The sequence below is a fragment of the Grampus griseus genome, assembly GCF_964374135.1.
Source record: "Grampus griseus genome assembly, chromosome: 7".
In the NCBI taxonomy this organism is placed as follows: Eukaryota; Metazoa; Chordata; class Mammalia; order Artiodactyla; family Delphinidae; genus Grampus; species Grampus griseus.
The window spans coordinates 54,906,766-54,926,443 of record NC_139001.1 but is presented as its reverse complement, the minus strand read 5'-3'; the positions used below and the strand labels follow the sequence as shown (position 1 = coordinate 54,926,443).

At 38.7% G+C, this 19,678-nt stretch overlaps 1 protein-coding gene across 1 annotated transcript in view; it reads right to left on the bottom strand.

Moving 5' to 3' along the window:
- Positions 1 to 19,678, bottom strand: part of PDE11A (phosphodiesterase 11A) — a gene marked incomplete at its 3' end in the record, with an annotated part of 412,203 nt that overhangs the window by 347,599 nt on the left and 44,926 nt on the right. Inside the window, exon 2 of the mRNA XM_082658917.1 lies at positions 12,385 to 12,543. Within this exon, the coding sequence (XP_082515043.1) occupies positions 12,385 to 12,543 (159 nt within the window). The remainder of the gene's footprint in view (positions 1 to 12,384; positions 12,544 to 19,678) is intronic.

Genomic DNA, 19,678 nt, shown 5'->3' with positions numbered 1-19,678 from the left:
ACGTTCTACACAACCATTATTTTTTTTTGATTCCATATATATGTATTAGCATACGGTATTTGTTTTTCTCTTTCCGACTTACTTCACTCTGTATGACAGACTCTAGATCCATCCACCTCACTATAAATAACTCAACTTAGTTTCTTTTGAGGGCTGAGTAACATTCCATTGTATATATGTGCCACATCTTCTTTATCCATTCATCTGTCGATGGACATTTAGGTTCCTTCCATTTCCTGGCTATTGTAAATAGTGCTGCAATGAACATTGTGGTATATGACTCTTGTTGAATTATGGTTTTCTCAGGGTATATGCCCAGTAGTGGGATTGCTGGGTCATATGGTAGTTCTATTTTTAGTTTTTTAAGGACTTCCATACTGTTCTCCATAGTGGCTGTATCAATTTACACTCACACCAACAGTGCAAGAGGGTTCCCTTTTCTCTACACCCTCTCCAACATTTATTGTTTGTAGATTTTTAGATGATGGCCATTCTGACTGGTGTGAGGTGATACCTCATTGTAGTTTTGACTTCCATTTCTCCAATGATTAGTAATGTTGAGCATTCTTTCATGTATTTGTTGGCAACCTGTATATCTTCTCTGAAGAAATGTCTATTTAGGTCTTCTGCCCATTTTTGGATTGGGTTGTTTGTTTTTTTGATATTCAGTTGCATGAGCTACTTGTAAATTTTGGAAGTTAATCCTTTGTCAGTTGCTTCATTTGCAAATGTTTTCTCCCATTCTGAGGGTTGTCTTTCATCTTGTTTATGGCTTCCTTTGCTGTGCAAAAGCTTTTAAGTTTCATTAGGTCCATTTGTCTATTTTTGTTTTTAGTTCCATTTATCTAGGAGGTGGGTGAAAAAGGATCTTGCTGTGATTTAACTCATAGAGTGTTCTGGCTATTTTTTCGTCTAAGAATTTTATAGTGTCTGGCCTTACATTTAGGACTTTAATCCATTTTGAGTTTATTTGTGTGTATGGTGTTAGGGAGTGTTCTAATTTCATTCTTTTACATGTACCTGTCCACTTTTTCCAGCACCACTTATTGAAGAGGCTGCCTTTTCTCCATTGTATATTCTTGCCTCGTTTATCAAAGATAAGGTGACCATAAGTGTGTGGGTTTATCTCTGGGCTTTCTCTCCTGTTCCACTGATCTATATTTCTGTTTTTGTGCCAGTACCATACTGTCTTGATTACCACAGCTTTGTAGTAGAGTTAGAAGGGAGACTGATTGTTCCAGCTCCGTTTTTCTTTCTCAAGATTCCTTTGGCTATTCAGGGTGTTTTGTGTTTCCATACAAATTGTGAAATTTTTTGTTCTAGTTCTGTGAAAAATGCCATTGGTAGTTTAATACAGATTGCATTGAATCTGTAGATTGGGTAGTAGAGTCATTTTCACAATGTTGATTCTTCCAATCTAAGAACATGGTATATCTCTCCATCTGTTTGGATCATCTTTAATTTCTTTCATCAATGTCTTACAGTTTTCTGCATACAGGTCTTTTGTCTCCTTAGGTAGGCTTACCCCTAGGTGTTTTATTCTTTTTGTTGCAATGGTAAATGGCAGTGTTTCCTTAATTTCTCTTTCAGATTTTTCATAATTAGTGTATAGGAATGCAAGAGATTTCTGTTCATTAACTTTGTATTGTGCTACTTTACCCAATTCGTTGATTAGCTCTAGTAGTTTTCTGGCAGCATCTTTAGGATTCTCTATGTATAGTATCATGTCATCTGCAAACAGTGACAACTTTACTTCTTCTTTTCCAATTTAGATTCTTCTTTTCTGATTTGGATTACTTTTATTCTTCACTTTCGATTTGGATTCCTTTTATTTCTTTTTCTTCTCTGATTGCTGTGGGTAAAACTTCCAAAACTATGTTGAATAATAGTGGGGATAGTGGGCCACCTTGTCTTGTTCCTGATCATAGTGGAAATATTTTCAGTTTTTTCACCATTGAGAATGATGTTGGCTGTGGGTTTGTCATATATGGCCTTTATTATGTTGAGGTAAGTTCCTTCTATGCCTACTCTGGAGGGTTTTGATCATAAATGGGTATTGAATTTTGTCAAAAGTTTTTCTGCATCTATTGAGATGATCATACGGTTTTTATCCTTCAATTTGTTAAAATGGTGTATCCTACTGGTTGATTTGCATATATTGAAGAATACTTGCATTCCTGGGATGAACCCCACTTGATCATGGTGCGTGAGCCTTTTAATGTGCTGCTGGATTCTGTTTGCTGGTATTTTGTTGAGCATTTTTGCATCTATGTTCATCAGTGATACTGGCCTGTAGTTTTCTTTCTTTGTGACATCTTTCTCTGGTGTTGGGATCAGGGTGATGGTGGCCTCATAGAATGAGTTTGGGAGTGTTCCTCCCTCTGCTATATTTTGGAAGAGTTTGAGAAGGATAGGTGTTAGCTCTTCTCCAAATGTTTGATAGAATTTACCTGTGAAGCCATCTGGTCCTGGACTTCTGTTTGTTGGAAGATTTTTAATTCCAGTCTCAATTTCAGTGCTTGTGTTTGGTCTGTTTTGTTTATATTTAATATTTCTTCCTGGTTCAGTCTTGGAAGGTTATGCTTTTCAAGGAATGTGTCCATTTCTTCCAGGTTGTCCATTTTTTTGGCATATAGTTGCTTGTAGTAATCTCTCACGATCCTTTGTATTTCTGCAGTGTCACTTGTTACCTCTCCTTTTCCATTTCTAATTCTATTGATTTGAGTCTTCTCCCTTTTTTCTTGATGAGTGTGGCTAAAGGTTTATCAATTTTGTTTCTCTTTGCAAAGAACCAGCTTTTAGTTTTATTGACCTCTGCTATCACTTCCTTCATTTCTTTTTCATTTATTTCTAATCTCATCTTAATGATTTCTTTCCTTTTGCTAACTTTGGGGGTTTTTGTTTTTCTTTCTCTAATTGCTTTAGGTGAAAGGTTATGTTGTTTATTTGAGATGTTTCTTCTTTCCTGAGGTAGGATTGTATTGCTATAAACTTCCCTCTTAGAACTGCTTTTGCTACATCCTATAGGTTCTGGGTCATCGTGTTTCCACCATTATATATTTCTAGGTATTTTTTGATTTCCTCTTGGATTTCTTCAGTGATCTTTTGGTTATTTGGTAGTGTATTATTTAGCCTCCATGTATTTGTATTTGTTACAGTTTTTTTTCTGTAATTGACATCTAGTCTCATAGCATTGTGGTCAGAAAAGATACTCGATACGATTTCAGTTTTCTTAAATTTACCAAGGGTTGATTTGTGGCCCAAGATATGGTCTATCCTGTAGAATGGTCCATGAGCCCTTGAGAAGAAAGTGTATTCTGTTGTTTTTGGATGGAATGTCCTGTAAATATTAATTAAGTCCATCTTGTTTAATGTATCATTTAATGCTTGTGTTTCCTTATTTATTTTCATTTTAGATGATCTGTCCATTGGTGAAAGTGGGGTGTTAACATCCCCTACTATGATTGTGTTACTGTCGATTTCCCCTTTTATGGCTGGTAGCATTTGCCTTATGTATTGAGGTGCTCCTATGTTGGGTGCTTAAATATTTACAATTGTTATATCTTCTTCTTGGATCGATCCCTTGATCATTATGTAGTGTCCTTCTTTGTCTCTTCTAATAGTCTTTATTTTAAAGTCTATTTTGTCTGATATGAGGATTGCTACTCCAGCTTTCTTTTGATTTCCATTTGCATGGAATATCTTTATCCATCCCCTCACTTTCAGTCTGTATGTGGCCCTAGGTCTGAAGTGGGTCTCTTGTAGACATCATATATACAGGTCTTGTTTATGTATCCATTCAGCCAGTCTCTGTCTTTTGGTTGGAGCATTTAATCCATTTACATTTAAGGTAATTATCAATATGTATGTTCCTACTACCATTTTCTTAATTGTTTGGGGTTTGTTATTGTAGGTTTTCCTTCTCTTGTGTTTCCTACCTAGAGAAGTTCCTTTAGCATTAGTTGTAAACCTGGTTTGGTGGTGCTGAATTCTCTTAGCTTTTGCTTCTCTGTAAAGGTTTTCATTTCTCTGTCGAATCTGAATGAGATCCTTGCTGGGTAGAGCAATATTGGTTGTAGGTTTTTTTCCCTTTCATCACTTTCAATATGTTCTGCCACTCCCTTCTGGCTTGCAGAGTTTCTGCTGAAAGATCAGCTGTTAATCTTATGGGGTTTCCCTTGTATGTTATTTGTTGTTTTTCCCTTGCTGCTTTTAATATTTTGTCTTTGTATTTAACTTTTGATAGCTTGATTTATATGCATCTTGGCATGTTTCTCCTTGGATTTATCCTGTATGGGACTCTTTGCGCTTCCTGGACTTGACTATTTCCTTTCCCGTATTAGGGAAGTTTTCAACTGTAATCTTTTCAAATATTTTCTCAGTGCCTTTCTTTTTCTCTTCTTCTTCTGGGACCCCTATAATTCGAATGTTGGTCCATTTAATGTTGTCCCAGAGTTCTCTGAGACTGTCCCAGTTCTTTTCATTCATTTTTCTTTATTCTGCTTTGTGATAGTTATTTCCACTCTTTCATCTTCCAGGTCACTTATCCGTTCTTCTGACTCAGTTATTCTGCTACTTATTCCTTCTAGAGAATTTTTAATTTCATTTATTCTGTTGTTCATCATTGTTTGTTTGCTCTTTAGTTCTTCTACGTCCTTGTGAAACGTTTTATTTTTTCCATTGCATTTCCAAGATTTTGGATCTTCTCTACTATCATTATTCTGAATTCCTTTTCAGGTAAACTTCCTATTTCCTCTTCATTTGTTTGGTCTGGTGGGTGTTTACCTTGCTCCTTCAACTGCTGTGTATTTCTCTGTGTTCTCATTTTGCTTAACTTACTGTCTTTGGGGTCTCCTTTTCTCAAGCTGCACGTTCGTAGTTCTTTTTGTTTTTGGTGTCTGCCCCCAGTGGGTAAGGTTGTTTCAGTGGGTTGTGTAGGCTTCCTGGTGCAGGGGACTGGTGCCTGTATTCTGGTGGATGAGGCTGGATCTTGTCTTTTTGGTGGGCAGGACCATGTTCGGTGGTGTGTTCTGGGGTATCTGTGAACTTATTATGGTTTTAGGCAGCCTCTCTGCTAATGGGTGGGGTTGTGTTCCTGTCTTGCTAGTTGTTTGGCATAGGGTGTCCAGCACTGTAGCTTGCTGGTCGTTGAGTGGAGCTGGGTCTTAGCGTTAGGATGGAGATCTCTGGGCAAAGTTTGGCCCTTTGATATTACACGGGGCAGGAGGCCTCTGGTGGACCAATGTCCTGAACTCAGCTCTCCCACCTCAGAGGCTCAGGCCTGACACCTGGCCAGAGCACCAAGACCTTGTCAGCCACACAGCTTAGAATAAAAGGGAGAAAAAGAAAGAAAGTAAAAAATAAAGAAAAATAAAATAAAGTTATTAAAATAAAAATATATATATTATTAAAAAATTTTTAAAGTAAAATAAAAAGATAGAAGAGAGAAACCAAACCACCAAAGAAATTCACCAACCATAACAAGCGCTAATAAAAAAAAAAGAAAACAGACAGAACGCTAGGACAAATGGTAAAAGAAACCTATACAGACAAAATCACACCAAGAAGCATACAGATACACACTCACAAAAAGACAAAAAGGAAAAAAATATATATATATATATTTATAAAAACAAAAAAGGAGGAGAGCAACCGAATCAATAAACAAATCTATCAATGATAATAAGCTCTAAATAGTAAGTTAAGATAAACATAAAACTAGAAACAAATTAGATGCAGAAAACAAACCCCAAGCTCCCAAAGTCCACCACCTCAGTTTTGGGATGATTCGTTGTCTATTCAGGTATTCCACAGATGCTAGGTACATCAAGTTGATTGTGGAGATTTAATCCACTGCTCCTGAGGCTGCTGGGAGAAATTTCCCTTTGTCTTCTTTGTTCACAGAGCTCCTGGGGTTCAGCTTTGGATTTGGACCCGTCTCTTTGTGTAGGTCGCCCTCTGGAGTCTATTCTTCACCCAGACAGGGCAGGTTTAAAGGAGCGGCTGATTAGGGGGCTGTGACTCACTCAGGCCTGGCGGGGGAGGGGTACGGAATGCGGGGACAGCCTGTGGCGGCAGAGGCTGGCATGACGTTGCAACAGCCTGAGTTGCACTGTGTGTTCTCTCGGGGATGCTGTCCCTGGATCGTGAGACCCTGGCAGTGGCGGGCTGCACAGGCTCCTGGGAGGGGAAGTGTGGACAGTGACCTGTGCTTGCACAGAGGCTTCTTGGTGCCTGCAGCAGCAGCCTTAGCATTTCACGCCCGTCTCTGGTGTCCGTGCTGGTAGCTGCGGCTTGCGCCCATCTCTGGAGCTTGTTTAGGAGGTGCTCTGAACCCCCTCTCCTTACACACCCTGAAACAATGGTCTCTTGCCTCTTAGGCAGGTCCAGACTTTTTCCCGGACTCCCTCCTGGCTAGCTGTGGTGCACTAGCCCCCTTCAGGCTGTGTTCATGCAGCCAACCCCAGTCCTCTCCCTGGGATCCGACCTCCGAAGCCCGAGCCTCAGCTCCCAGACCCCACCCACCACAGCGCGTGAGCCGATAAGCCTCTCAGGCTGGTGAGTGCAGGTCAGCACCAATCCTCTGTGCAGGAATCTCTGCCCTTTGCCTTCTGCACCCGTTGCTGTGCTCTCCTCCATGGCTCCGAAGCTTCCCCCACGGCCACCCCTCGTCTCCACCAGTAAAGGGACTTCCTAGTGTGTGGAAACTTTTCCTCCTTCACACCTCCGTCCCAGAGGTGCAGGTCCTGTCCCTATTCTTTTGTCCTTGTTTTTTCTTTTTTCTTTTGCCCTACCCAGGTATGTGGGGAGTTTCTTGCCTTTTGGGAAGTCTGAGGTCTTCTGCCAGCATTCAGTATGTGTTCTGTAGGAGTTGTTCCACATGTAGATGTATTTCTGATGTATTTGTGGGAAGGAAGGTGATTTCCATGTCTTATTCCTCCACCATCTTGAAGCCCAGCCCCGAGCATGATGATTTTAAAGTCATTGAAAGAGAAGTTTCTAGGCAGAGCCTGGATGACCATCTGTCAGGTGGATTCATGCATTGGATGAGGGCAGGGTTGGTGGGAAATGGACCTGATGACCTTTCTAGGTGCTGCCATCAACTATTACACGATACAGCACAGTCACTGAAACTTAGGTATGTATCGAATTTTCAAGAAACACAATATGATCCTATGGACAATTATGTTAGGGATGTAAATAGACTAGAAATGAATGTACCACATTTAATTTTTAATTTATCTCAGGCAAATAATTTACTGATTCTAATATTGCAAAATGTTTTGGAATTACACCAAACATAACAGAGCTGATAGTCTCCAGAAGTTGACATTTTAAGATATCAGGACATACAAATCACATTAGGTTAAATGTGCAATAAATTTACCACTACCCATATGGACGATGACATAGGAGTTGTATGTATAAAGTAAAATAACAAATATAGTTCAAATTATTTTCTTTTGGGTTTGAAGTAGATGGTGAGATTTCATGAAGCTCATTTATTGATAATAAGTGCTACCCTAAGCACTTTACATCTGTGCTCTATTTTACTCCTCACAACGCTAGGAGGTCCTGAGGCTAACAGGGATGGGGCAACTTGCTCAAGGTCACTGAGCTAACATGTAGCAGGCAAAGACTTGAGCCTGCCCCAAAGGCTCTCTGATATGGTGCCCCTCACCTAACACTAAACACTGTGCTTCCATTTCCCTCCCATGTTTCCTTATTTGCAGGCAACACTGAAACTTCTGTTGCTGGAGTTTATACTGGTAAATGCGGGAGGAGGTTCTCTGAAGCCTGCCTAGAAGACTAAGGCAAACTAATTTGAGTTTTTAAATGTGAATTGAACAAACCTGGCAGGGCTCTGTGAAGAGAGGTATATGTATGTTGCTACCGTTGTAAATGGGTTCAGTATTTCTGAAAGCTATCTGATAACTTGGAATGAGAGCTATAAAACTTTTCCTGCCCTTTGACTCAGTAATTTCCTTCTCTAGAATATACCCCAAGGAAATAACACAAAAGAAAAAGGTGACTTGTTCAAGATGTTCATTCAGGGGCTATTTGTGTTAGTGAAAAACTGGAAACAACCCGAATTTCCAGTAATAGGACAATGACTGTGCAAGCTCAACTACATAGAAAAAGAAGAAAACTTTATAATCTCTAAAAATGGCAAATGTAGACTACATTCACATGTGGACACATATGTAAGAAATTACTCTGAAAAGTAGAATACAAATTGGTATAAGCATAATCTTGTACAATCAAGTAAAACAGTATGTGCATAAACAATCACACAAGAGAATTGTGAATTTATAAAGAAGTATATCCCTCACTTCGTTTTTAAAACTCCAACAGTGAAACTGGCATATAGATTGTATTTAATAAAGACTTAGAGGGGCTTCCCTGGTGGCGCAGTGGTTGAGAGTCCGCCTGCCGATGCAGGGGACACGGGTTCGTGCCCCGGTCCGGGAAGATCCCATATGCCACGGAGCGGCTAGGCCCGTGAGCCATGGCCGCTGAGCCTGCGTGTCCGGAGCCTGTGCTCCATAATGGGAGAGGCCACAGCAGTGAGAGGCCCACGTACCACAATAAAAAATAAAAAATAATTTAAAAAAAAACAAACAAAACAAAAAAACTTAGAGACTTAAATTATACAAAGGTAATTTCTTAACTGAGACCTGACTATATCTTACATGTATTAACATTGTATCAGTAAAAGCTAATCTTTTATGAGGACTTACTAAGTGCTAGGTGCTTTTCCAAGTTCTTTCCTTGTATTTTCTCATTTAACCCCCTATAGCCTTAGGAGATCGTATTATTATTATAATCTCTCTCCTAAAAGGAGGAAATGGGAGCATAGAGAAGCTAAGTAACTTGCCCAAGGTTACACAGGCTATGGCCGAGATGGAACTTCAACCCAGGTAGACTCACTATCTGGACTGTATGTACCCATTATGCCACAATGTTTTCTCTTATTTGAAGAAAAGTTTCTAGATCTTGTTCTTTCCCATTAATTATTTCTAGATTTTGTTTTCTGCTTTTCTTCTTCATCACTCCTGTTTGGTTTACAATATATAGAATTCTTGCAGGAAAGAGCCAGATACAAAATTTGAGATAAAAATATTCTCCATCCAGTGTCACCTGCAAGAACACAACCTACCTGCCCTAAGTGGTAAGGTTTTTTTTTCCAAGAAGTGAGACTAAAGCAGGGTTTTTTAATCAGGTGAGGAAATCGTAGAGCTTGGAAAATAAAATGTTACTGTGGGCACATGGGATAATTGCAGAGGAGAAAAAATATAACATTTGAGCAAGGAAATACTCAAATGAAGTTAAACCTAAGAAATAAATTGGCTTGGGATAACTGACAAATATAGAATAACATTTTGAAACTCTTTGGGAAAATGATAGTTTAAAAAAAAATTTTATGTTTACATTTGCCTAGTTTCTTATACTTTGCAAAGTATTTGTTAATGATTACTGAATTCTCATACTGTAGAATGGTAGACAGTCTAGTCGACAGAAGAGGAAACAAAGTCAGAGGTTAAGTGGCTCACCCAGAGCAGGCTGCTTGTCTCTAGCCAAGCTGGAGCTCAGTCCCAGCTCTCGTACTCAGTAGACTAAGCATTGATGCTGTTCAAGACAGGGACAAAGCTCTGTGCATACCTTCCCTTTAAACCATCCAGAGCTCATGAAGCCCTACATCATAAGTATAAATCCAATGAGAAAAGTCCAGAAAACAAATATAACATAAATGGAATCACAGATGAAAATTAAATATACAATGGGATCCTCTTAAATGAAGGAGACAGAGTGAAAGCAGGACTAATCTCTGTGTATAAACTCAACGGTTTGGGAGATGTTGTGGGCACGTGGCTGTTATGTTTGGAAAGACAAAGCTCAAATCCTTCTATCTAAGTCCTTATAAGAGGCACATAATTATAGGACTCTGTCATCTTCGGTACAAAATGCACAAAATAAAATTTTTGTTCTATCTGTACATCCCATGGAAACATTTGCATAGTGAATGAGGTAGACTATATTTTATACGTTCCTAAACAGCCTCACCTTCTCACCTGGCTCTGTCTTAGGGAAGCCTACACTTTCTTCAGAGGTCAGATCAAAGTCTCTTCAGATTCTTCAAGTAAGACTCATCCTCCCTTTCCTAGGCCCTCACAACATGTCCTAGAACATCTTACTGCTGACCTTGCCTTCTTCCTTGTGCAGTTCCCTCATGGCATAGCACATCTGGGATTTATCTTTGTCTTTTACGGCCCCAACACAAGTGCCTTGAACACTGTAGTTGATTATTGAATTGGTAAGACCTTGCCTGAGGTCCTATCACGCTCTAAGAGTTTATAAACATTTTCTTGGATCTGGGTTGTTCAAATTTGACCACAGAAATGACCTCAATAAAGGACTCTCTTCACACTTAAAAAATTTTGTCTCCTTATAATCATATTTTATGTTGACCTTTTATACCAGAACATTTGCATTAATTTAATGCATTAGTAATCAGCACTGGCAAATAGCAACCTCATAGCCAGAAGGTTAAATTATAAAGTGTCTTTTAAAATCAAGTAAGAATATGGCAGTCATCAAACTTAAACAAACTAACTTGAGATTTGCTTTTACCATAAATCTTATAAATAGTCCAACAGATTCTATTCAATATGAAGGTAAGAGATTCAAAGCCAGAACTTCAGCTCTTTGAAGGTCTCTCTTTAAAATGAGCTGGTGAATAAAATGCTGGTGAGAGAACTCAACATTTCAGAGCAAAAAGTACATCACTCTACCAAGGCCAACTGCTCTTCATGGACACAAATAATGTTCTTTTTATTAGCAATTTGGAATAACAATATAAAACATTCATTTTATCGAGATTTTTATATAAAAACTGAGAAAACAATTCTTCACAGTAATTATGAAAATATGAGAAAGTGCTGAGCTTCTGAAACACAGTAATCTTCCTAACTCCCCTATCTTTCCCTGGGCCATGTGTGGTAGTGCTGTGATCCTCAATTAAAAAGCTTATTTAGCCTGGAGGGGTGGGATAGGGAGGGTGGGAGGGAGGGAGACGCAAGAGGGAAGAGATATAGGAACATATGTATATGTATAACTGATTCACTTTGCTATAAAGCAGAAACGAACACACCATTGTAAAGCAATTATACTCCAATAAAGATGTAAAAAAAAAAAAGACAAGCCACAAACTAAGAAAAAAATTGGTATTCAGAATATATAAGGAACGCCTACAAATCTATTAGAAAAAGATTTTTTTTTTAAACCAAAAGCAAGTAGGTAAAAGACACAAGTAGATATTTCACAAAGGAGAAAAAACACACGGCCAATAAACATATGGAAAAAAAAAAAAGAACAACCTCATTAGTAATCAGGAAAACAAATTAAGATTCCAATGATATATCCTTTTATATCCACCTGATTCCACCCCCACCCCCCAAAATAGTTGATAATACCAAGTGTTAGTAAGCTAGAACTCTTTAAGCCCTACTGGAGGGAGCATACATTGATTTAACCACTTTGGAATACTAGCACTATTTGTAAAGTTGAATATTCACATAGCCTATGACCCAGCTGTTCCACTTGTAGGTATGCCAAGATATACAAAAGAATATTTATAGTTTATATTCTCTCACCCCCCAAAAAGATTGGAAACAACCCAAATATCTGTTGAAGGAAAATGAAATGAATTTTCATTTTGAATACATAAATAGTCACATGATGGAACATTACACAGCAGTGCAAACAAGAGCACTACAGATACATATAACAACATGGATGAATTTTAGCAACGTCATACTAAGTAAAAAAAGCAACTTGTAGAAGATTACATTATAATACGATTTGTAAAAAAACTCCAAAACAAGCAAAATTAATCACTATGTTGTTTAGGGATTGTAAATATAAATTATTTTTTCATAAAGCAAAGGAATATCAATGAAAATTTAGTTTAGTGGTTATCCTTGGGTGTGGTAGAAGGCAGGGAAATGGGTTAGAAAAAGAGCACACACATTGATGTGATGGTACTGGCAGTATTCTTGGTGTTTTTTTAAAATATCGCAAATTATTTATGTTTTAAAAAAAGGCTTATTTATAAGGAAGATAAAGACTAGGGAATAATAAGAATACTACTAGGGCTTGCAATGAAAAGCAAGCTAAGAAGATGAAGTAATTATTTTCAATTATACCACATTCTACAAAACAGCAAAAAACTCCCATTACATTTTGTGTAATATGAGAAAAAGCTCTTTGATCCATGAATGGCCTAATCCAACAGCTATTCACATAATTCCTGTCCTTTTCAGGGAGAATAGCAATCAATGATCAAGAAGGAAAGTACAAGTCACAAAAAGCATGAAATCTTACTTTTTCATCATCTTCAGTAAATGGAGCACCTTCAGGAATCTTATTTATTGCTTGGGCCACACCGATAATCTCACCATCACTGCTTCGGATAGGCATGCACAGTAATGATTTTGTCTTGTATCCAGTTAGCTTGTCAATTTCATCATTGAATCTGCGATCCTAAAAATAAGACAAAGAGGGCATCATTAACTGCATTTGCATTGTTGTCAGGGAGAAGGAGAGAGAATGTTTCTGTGTGTGATACCTTATCACTGGGAACTTCACCCCACGGATTTTTAATAACAAGAACAGATCTGATTTCATGTTGAATTCACCAAAGGAACATAAATGAAAATAAATCACCACCATAGTTTTTAACCATGGTAAATGAAGAGAGAAACTTTAAACCCCACTACAACAATATAGTAAAACTGGGGAAGGGGCAAGTGTTTTTAATAGAACTTCACACTGTGCTATTTATTAAAATATGTTATTTCGCATAGACAACTGGCTATGAAGTATCATATAAGAAATATATATTAAGCATTATGAAAAAGTATGCAGAAAAAGCAATTATGTTTCCTCAGTCAAAATGATCCTGTGAAAAAAACAGAACTTATAGGTCCATACTGATACTTTTTAAACATTCTAAAAAATGTTTTTAATGTGATGGGTAGGGAGGAGGTAAAGGCTTCTTTACACAATGTCAGCTAAAAAGTGTAGAAGGACTGATAAAATTATATAATATCTATTTTGCAACTACAGATACAATAATGTATACAAGCAAGGATCATCAATAGATGGCAATACCATTGGATGAAAAATTGTTAGTAAACAGGGTATTCACTTAGTCTCAAAGTGCCTCATTAAATTCAAAGAGAAAAAGATGTCTTTATCATTATCTAGTGGACATCATATTAAACAAGTAATCAAACTTAGCATCACCATTAATGAGACAAAACAGCACCGTGTGCGCCTCCTGATGTGATGCAATAAGAAGGACACAGCGTCATCAAGAATGTGGAATGGGGCTTCCCTGGTGGCGCAGTGGTTGAGAGTCCACCTGCCGATGCAGGGGACACGGGTTCGTGCCCCAGTCCGGGAAGATTCCACATGCCACGGAGCGGCTGGGCCCGTGAGCCACGGCCGCTGAGCCTGCGCGTCCGGAGTCTGTGATCCGCAACGGGAGAGGCCACAACAGTGAGAGGCCCGCGTACCGCAAAAAAAAAAAAAAAAAAGAATGTGGAATGTTCTTGTCAAAGAGCTGAATCTGATCATTCAGGAAAAGAAAATTAAGAAAAATGCAGATTATTGCTCATTCCTTCAGAAGCCTGACCTGTACTTTTCAAAAATGTCAATATCATGAGAGATGAAATAAATTAAAAATAAAAATAAAGCCATGGGAGCTGTGCTGGTTTAAAGAAGACTGAAGAGACCTGAAACTTAAATGAAATGTGAGATCCTTCATTGAAAATTGTTATGCAATTTGGGAGGGAGACAATTAGAGAAAGTTGAACAAGGACTTTACATTAGATAATATCACTGTATCAATATAAATTTTCTTGGGTGTGATAGTGGTATTGTAATTATGTAGGAGAATGTTATTTTTAGGATATACATGCTAGAGTATGTTGAGGTGAAATGTCATACTACCTTCAACTTACTTTCAAATGGAAAGAAAAGGAAGGAAGGAAGGAAGGAAGGAAGGAAGGGAGGGAGGAAGGGAGGAAGGAAGGGAGGCAGAAAGAAAGGAAGAAAGAGAGGGACTTCCCTGGTGGTCCAGTAGTTAAGGCTCCGTGCTTCCATTGAAGGGGGCACGGTTTTGATCCCTGGTTGGGGAACTAAGATCCCACATGCTGAGTGGGCCAAAAAAAAAAAAAGAAAGAAGAAAGGAAAGGAAGGGAAGGGAACGGGAGAAAAAAGAAGGAAGAACGGAGAGTGAGAGAGGGAGAAAAGACTGGCTCCTAAAAGGGTAATAGGGATTAAAAACATTCCAAGGAAGAAGAAACTGGATCCAGGCTCACTGCTTCAAGCCAGGGGCTGAAGTGAGGCTTTCCCAATGCTCTTGATATTTTCTTGTTAAAAGAGGCTTAAAAATCAAAAACAGAGGCTTCCCTGGTGGCACAGTGGTTGAGAGTCCGCCTGCCGATGCAGGGGACATGGGTTTGTGTCCCTGTCCGGGAGGATCCCACACGCCGCGGAGCGGCTGGGCCCGTGAGCCAAGGCCACTGGGCCTGCACGTCCGGAGCCTGTGCTCCGCAATGGGAGAGGCCACAACAGTAAGAGGCCCGTGTACCGCAAAAAAAAAAAAAAAATCAAAAACAAAGCACTGTTGTCAACCACCATAGAGAGCTATAAATTTTATCTGACTGAGGGCCTAGGAAGGCTGGCTGCAGACAAGGTGATAACTTCAAGACCAAATTGTGCTGGGCTTCTATGACCTCTGTGATATCCCCAATATCAAAAGACCTCTGTGATATCCCCAATATCAAAAGAACAGGAACCCTCTTTGTAATAAGGCCTGATTCTGGTCTGGGGCCTATGGAGGCCATTCTAAACCCTTAGTTAGGGAGAAGGGAGCCCTCAAGAGAGAGGGGAATCAAAACCCAGACAAAACCAAATCTCCTGCTCAAAATGAGCCTGCAACTAAACTTTCAGAAAAACACTAATTTGTATTACGTTTTTTTTCATTCACTGAGGAAACATTATGTGTCAGGCCGTGAGCTAGGAGATACAGCAGGAAACAGAAGAAGCATCATCCCTGCCTTCAATGAACTTGAAATTTAGTAGATGAGGCAGATGACATATAAATGTATAATCATATATTGTGCTAAGTGATACTGAGGAAAAGACAAGGTATCAGGAGAGAGGCTCAAAAGAAGGAACCTATTTTTATGGGGATCTAGGAAGTTCTCTCTGAAGACAGGACAAGTAAGCTGTGACTTGAATCACGAGTAATAATTTGCCAGTCAAATAATGGTGGGAAAAACTTTCCAGGAACCTGGAACAATGCACACGTGAAGGTCCTGAAGCAAGAAAAAGCTTAGTAATTTCCAAAAACTCAAAGGTCAAAGGCAAGGGCACAGGAAGCCACAGGGAAAATGGAAGAGGAAGGCAGGGGCCAGATGGTACCAAGTCTTACAGGACCAGACAGGAGTTATATTATTCCTAAATGCAATGGAAAATCACTGAAGATCTTGAAGCAGAAGGATGGTATGATTCATTATGCAGCACTTGGCATTCTCTGAAATCATCATCTTAGTTTATTTGTTCTCCCACCACTGGTATATAAGATCTGAGAGTGCAAAGCTTTTATTTCTCATTTACTACTTCATACTGGCTTACTAGAGGTGTTCCACAACACTTTTCCTGAGTAATAGGTGGGTTTTTTTTAAAGACTGTGTTGTAATTATGCAAAATATTAGAAAGTTGAAAAGGCCCTAAGGCCCCACATTTCACTGTGATACTATTGTACATGTACAGAAGAGAGATGCACAAATGTTTACTGCAACATCAACTATGAAAAGAAAAAAACTGGAAATCATTTGAATATTGGTCAATAGAAAGATAAACAAATTATGATGTCTTGTTTTGATATACTATATAACAATTTAAAGGAATCAGCTAAAGCTACTTGTATTAACATGAACAAACATCAAAAACATGTTAAATGAAACAAGCTGCAAACTGATACCATCTATATAATACCACCAAAATTTAAAAACAATACTAAATATTATGTATGGATTCATACATGTAGCAACAGTATAATGCATGCATGGGAATAATAAAGTCTGAATTGATATAAGTGGTTACCGCCAGGGAGGAAGGGAGGAAATAGCATGAGGGAGAGGTAGAGGGAGGCTTCAATTCTAACAACACAATTTTCCGTCTTTAAAAAAAAAACTGTGAAGCAAATGTAGTACAGTGCTAAAATTCTATAAACTTTGATGGTCTTTTCTTATCTAAAGGTTTGAAATATTTTATAACAAAAAGTTTAAGACCAACTTTTAAAAGTTAAGAACTTTGTGGAAGATGATATAGGGTTGGAATAGGAGAAACCAATAAGGAAATTTCAGTGGTCCAGGTTAGGCAAGAAGATGGTCTGGGTTAAAAGAAAAGCAATGGAGCTAAGGAAAAATAGATGGATATGTTGAGTCTACAGTACTTCCTAATGAATTGGTTGGTGATGGGGGTCTAGAGAAAGAAGAATGAATCTCAGGTTTTAATTTGAGAAACTATATAGATGGAAGTGCCATCTACTGGAGTGGGGAAGTTTGAGATGAAGGTGAAAGTCTACATATAAAGAAAGTATAAAGAAAGTCAAGAAGGTTGATAAATCAGTGAGGTATATCCTGCAACCTAAAATCAGTGGTTCTCCACCCTGGCTGCATGTGAGAATTACCTGAGAAGGTTTTCAAAATACCAGTGCCTGGGCTTCACCCCATCCCAAATTGAACCAATCAATACAAAGCATTGGTTTTTAATTGGTTTTAAATGCTCATAGCTGATTCTCACATGAGAACAATTGTCCAAAATGATAAAGGGCTTAGTCACTAGTAAGATCAATAAAGTTCATTGATAAGAAAAGCCTTAAAATGGGAAGGAACAAAGAGAGTGGCATGTATTCCGGTGGTTACATATCATTGGTGTGGACCATGTGAGACGACTTGAAAATCTACTCTGGAATAGGCAAGCCTTTCTACTCTTACCTTTGTGATAGTCTGTATCTCTGGAGAAGGGCGTCATCCACCAAAAGCCAACTCTGAGTAAATCAACCACCAAGACTGTGGGGTATTCATTGCCAAAATATCCAAAGCCACATGACAACAACAGATACAGGGGTGCTTCATCATGACCAGGGGGAACAAAAATATAGTAAACCCTCCTCACCATCTCTCCAACTCTCTACACTCACCTGATAAACTTGTAACTTGAGGAGAAAAAGATAATTATGTTGATATAAGTGGTAAGTGTTAATCTTCTAATTTAAAAGCTGGGAAGATAAATTTATTTCATTAAGTCATAATGGTTTTTTAAAAATAATGCATCATAAAACATACTTTGTCCATGTCTTCATTACACTATTTATGGGATTATTCTCACAAATTAACTCAAAACTTGATATAATCCATCTAATGAGAGGTCAGAAGAGCTGATACAATTGCATACTTTACAATTATATTAATCTCTAGATTAATTTTCCAATTTAAGAAAATGAAGAAAGCTGAGCCCAAAATCGAGGTATAAATTAATCATAGGAGATGAAGAACACTAAGGAAATAATTAGATAAAGGAACATATTACTCTGATGTTACAGAGAGAGGGAAAGTTTAAAAATGGAAGATAGCAAAAAATAGATTTTGCTAGCCAAGCAATGACCACAAATGAGTATAGTAGTAAAGGAAACATAGGGCATTGTGGAACACACAGTCTGAGGGAGGGGGGGCGGCGTGGGGGAATCTCCCAAGGAAAGTGAAACTTTTAAGCTGACAGCCAAAGGATTGGTTTCCCAGGAAGAGGGAATAGTATTCAAAATTTAGAGGCAATAGGAAGCTGGTGAATTTGAGGAACTGAAAAAAGTTGAAGATGGTTCTCAAGGGAAGAGTCAGAGATGGAACAAAAAAGACCAGGTGGAAGCTGAAGAAGGGGTGCTTAGCGACCAGGTTTTGAACTGTAAATTTACCATAGAGGAAGATGGAGTCACTAGAGGGTTTTAAGAAGGTAGGTGGGAGTAATATGGATGATTCTTCATTTTCGAAAGAGTTAGTATGGCTTACAGGTAAAGAATGAATGGGAAGCAAGAAGTCTAGGTGAGAGATAAACCATCTCTGGACTGGGATGGTGGCTACTGGTGGTAGGGGTGATGGGAAAGGACTGAGTTGAAAGATACTTAGGAGGCAGAATCAATAGGACTTGCTGATTAATTTGATGTAAGGTTGCTAATGCTAGAGAAATAAAAAATAGCTGCATATAGCCAGTGCAGGTACCTGGGTGAGTGGTAGATTCCCTGAGTAAGGAACACAGGGAGGGGACAGCTTCTGAGGGGGTAATAGGAGTTCCCTTGTGGATGTTTTGAGGTTTGGTTAACTACGGGCCATCCACATGGTGGTATTGCCCCCAAAGTAGTTTGAGATATAGGTAGGTAGGTAGGTAGATAGATATATAGATAGGTGTTTTAATTTCAGGAAAAGGAAGGCAACGAAGAGACTAATTAGATAAGAATGAGAGATTCTGCTCAGTAACTTCACTTGAGGTCTTCACCACACTCACCAGCAAAGCTTCACAGAAGGCCAGGCACAGAGGTGACAGGAGCAATGAGAAGGTAGAAACATTGGGCCTACTTACTGTTGGAGATGGAAACTTGAGTAGGAAACTAACAAACGCCTCTAGGTCTATAATGAAATATCACATTGAGAATGGTGTCCAATTTTTATTCATCTCCCTTAGGACAAAAAAATAAGAAATGATCTACAACAGGAGAGATTTCTAATAAATTAAAGGGCTTCTTTAATAAGGTTGTTAAAATCTGGAATGAGTTTCTTATGAATGTGGCAGACTCTTTTTTGCTTCGAGTATTTTTATGTCATAATATTTTTCATATCACAGATACTTTAAGTATAACTGTTCTTGAGAAGTGCAGGGATCTTCTCAGTGCTTTTGTGTAGACCTACTTTTTGCATGTGACACTCAGCTATGATTTTTAATATTTAAAAAGATAAAGTCATAAGGCCAAAAGCAATTTTGAATTTTTAGCAATGGAACTGACCTGTGCCCGCTACAGAGAGAACAGTAAGTGCATGTACTTCTGACCCAGGACCTTGCAATTGCAGCCTCCTCTGCACATTCCTGAGTTGAATATGATGCCACAGAACACACCCAGAAAGTGGATCCCACCTGCAAAGTCCACTAAGGCTGTAGAAAGAACCAACTTCTGAAGTCTGAGCTTGCAGGTCCTTGAAAAAAGAGCTATGTTCACTGCACTCGAGAATCCCAGCCAGCCTCAGGGAGACATATTTTTGAGGCACATAAGAAGCCTCAAAGCAAAAGGGAAACTATCCACTCTTCTTTTCACTTTCTCAGAGAAGCCACTCAAGGCTCCCTAAGGCAGGAGCCAGAGCTAAGAATCTTATTCAGACTCATAGCAAGGATGGGTCACATAAGATCTCTTTTACCCTCTCTGTGTTTAAGGTTTCTCTCCCCAACACTTTACAGTAAAATTATCCAGTGCTCATGATTAAGCGAAGAACTAGTCTTGACCACCACTTAACCTATAAGGGTGATTGTTTTAACCACAATTTCAACTTTACCTTGG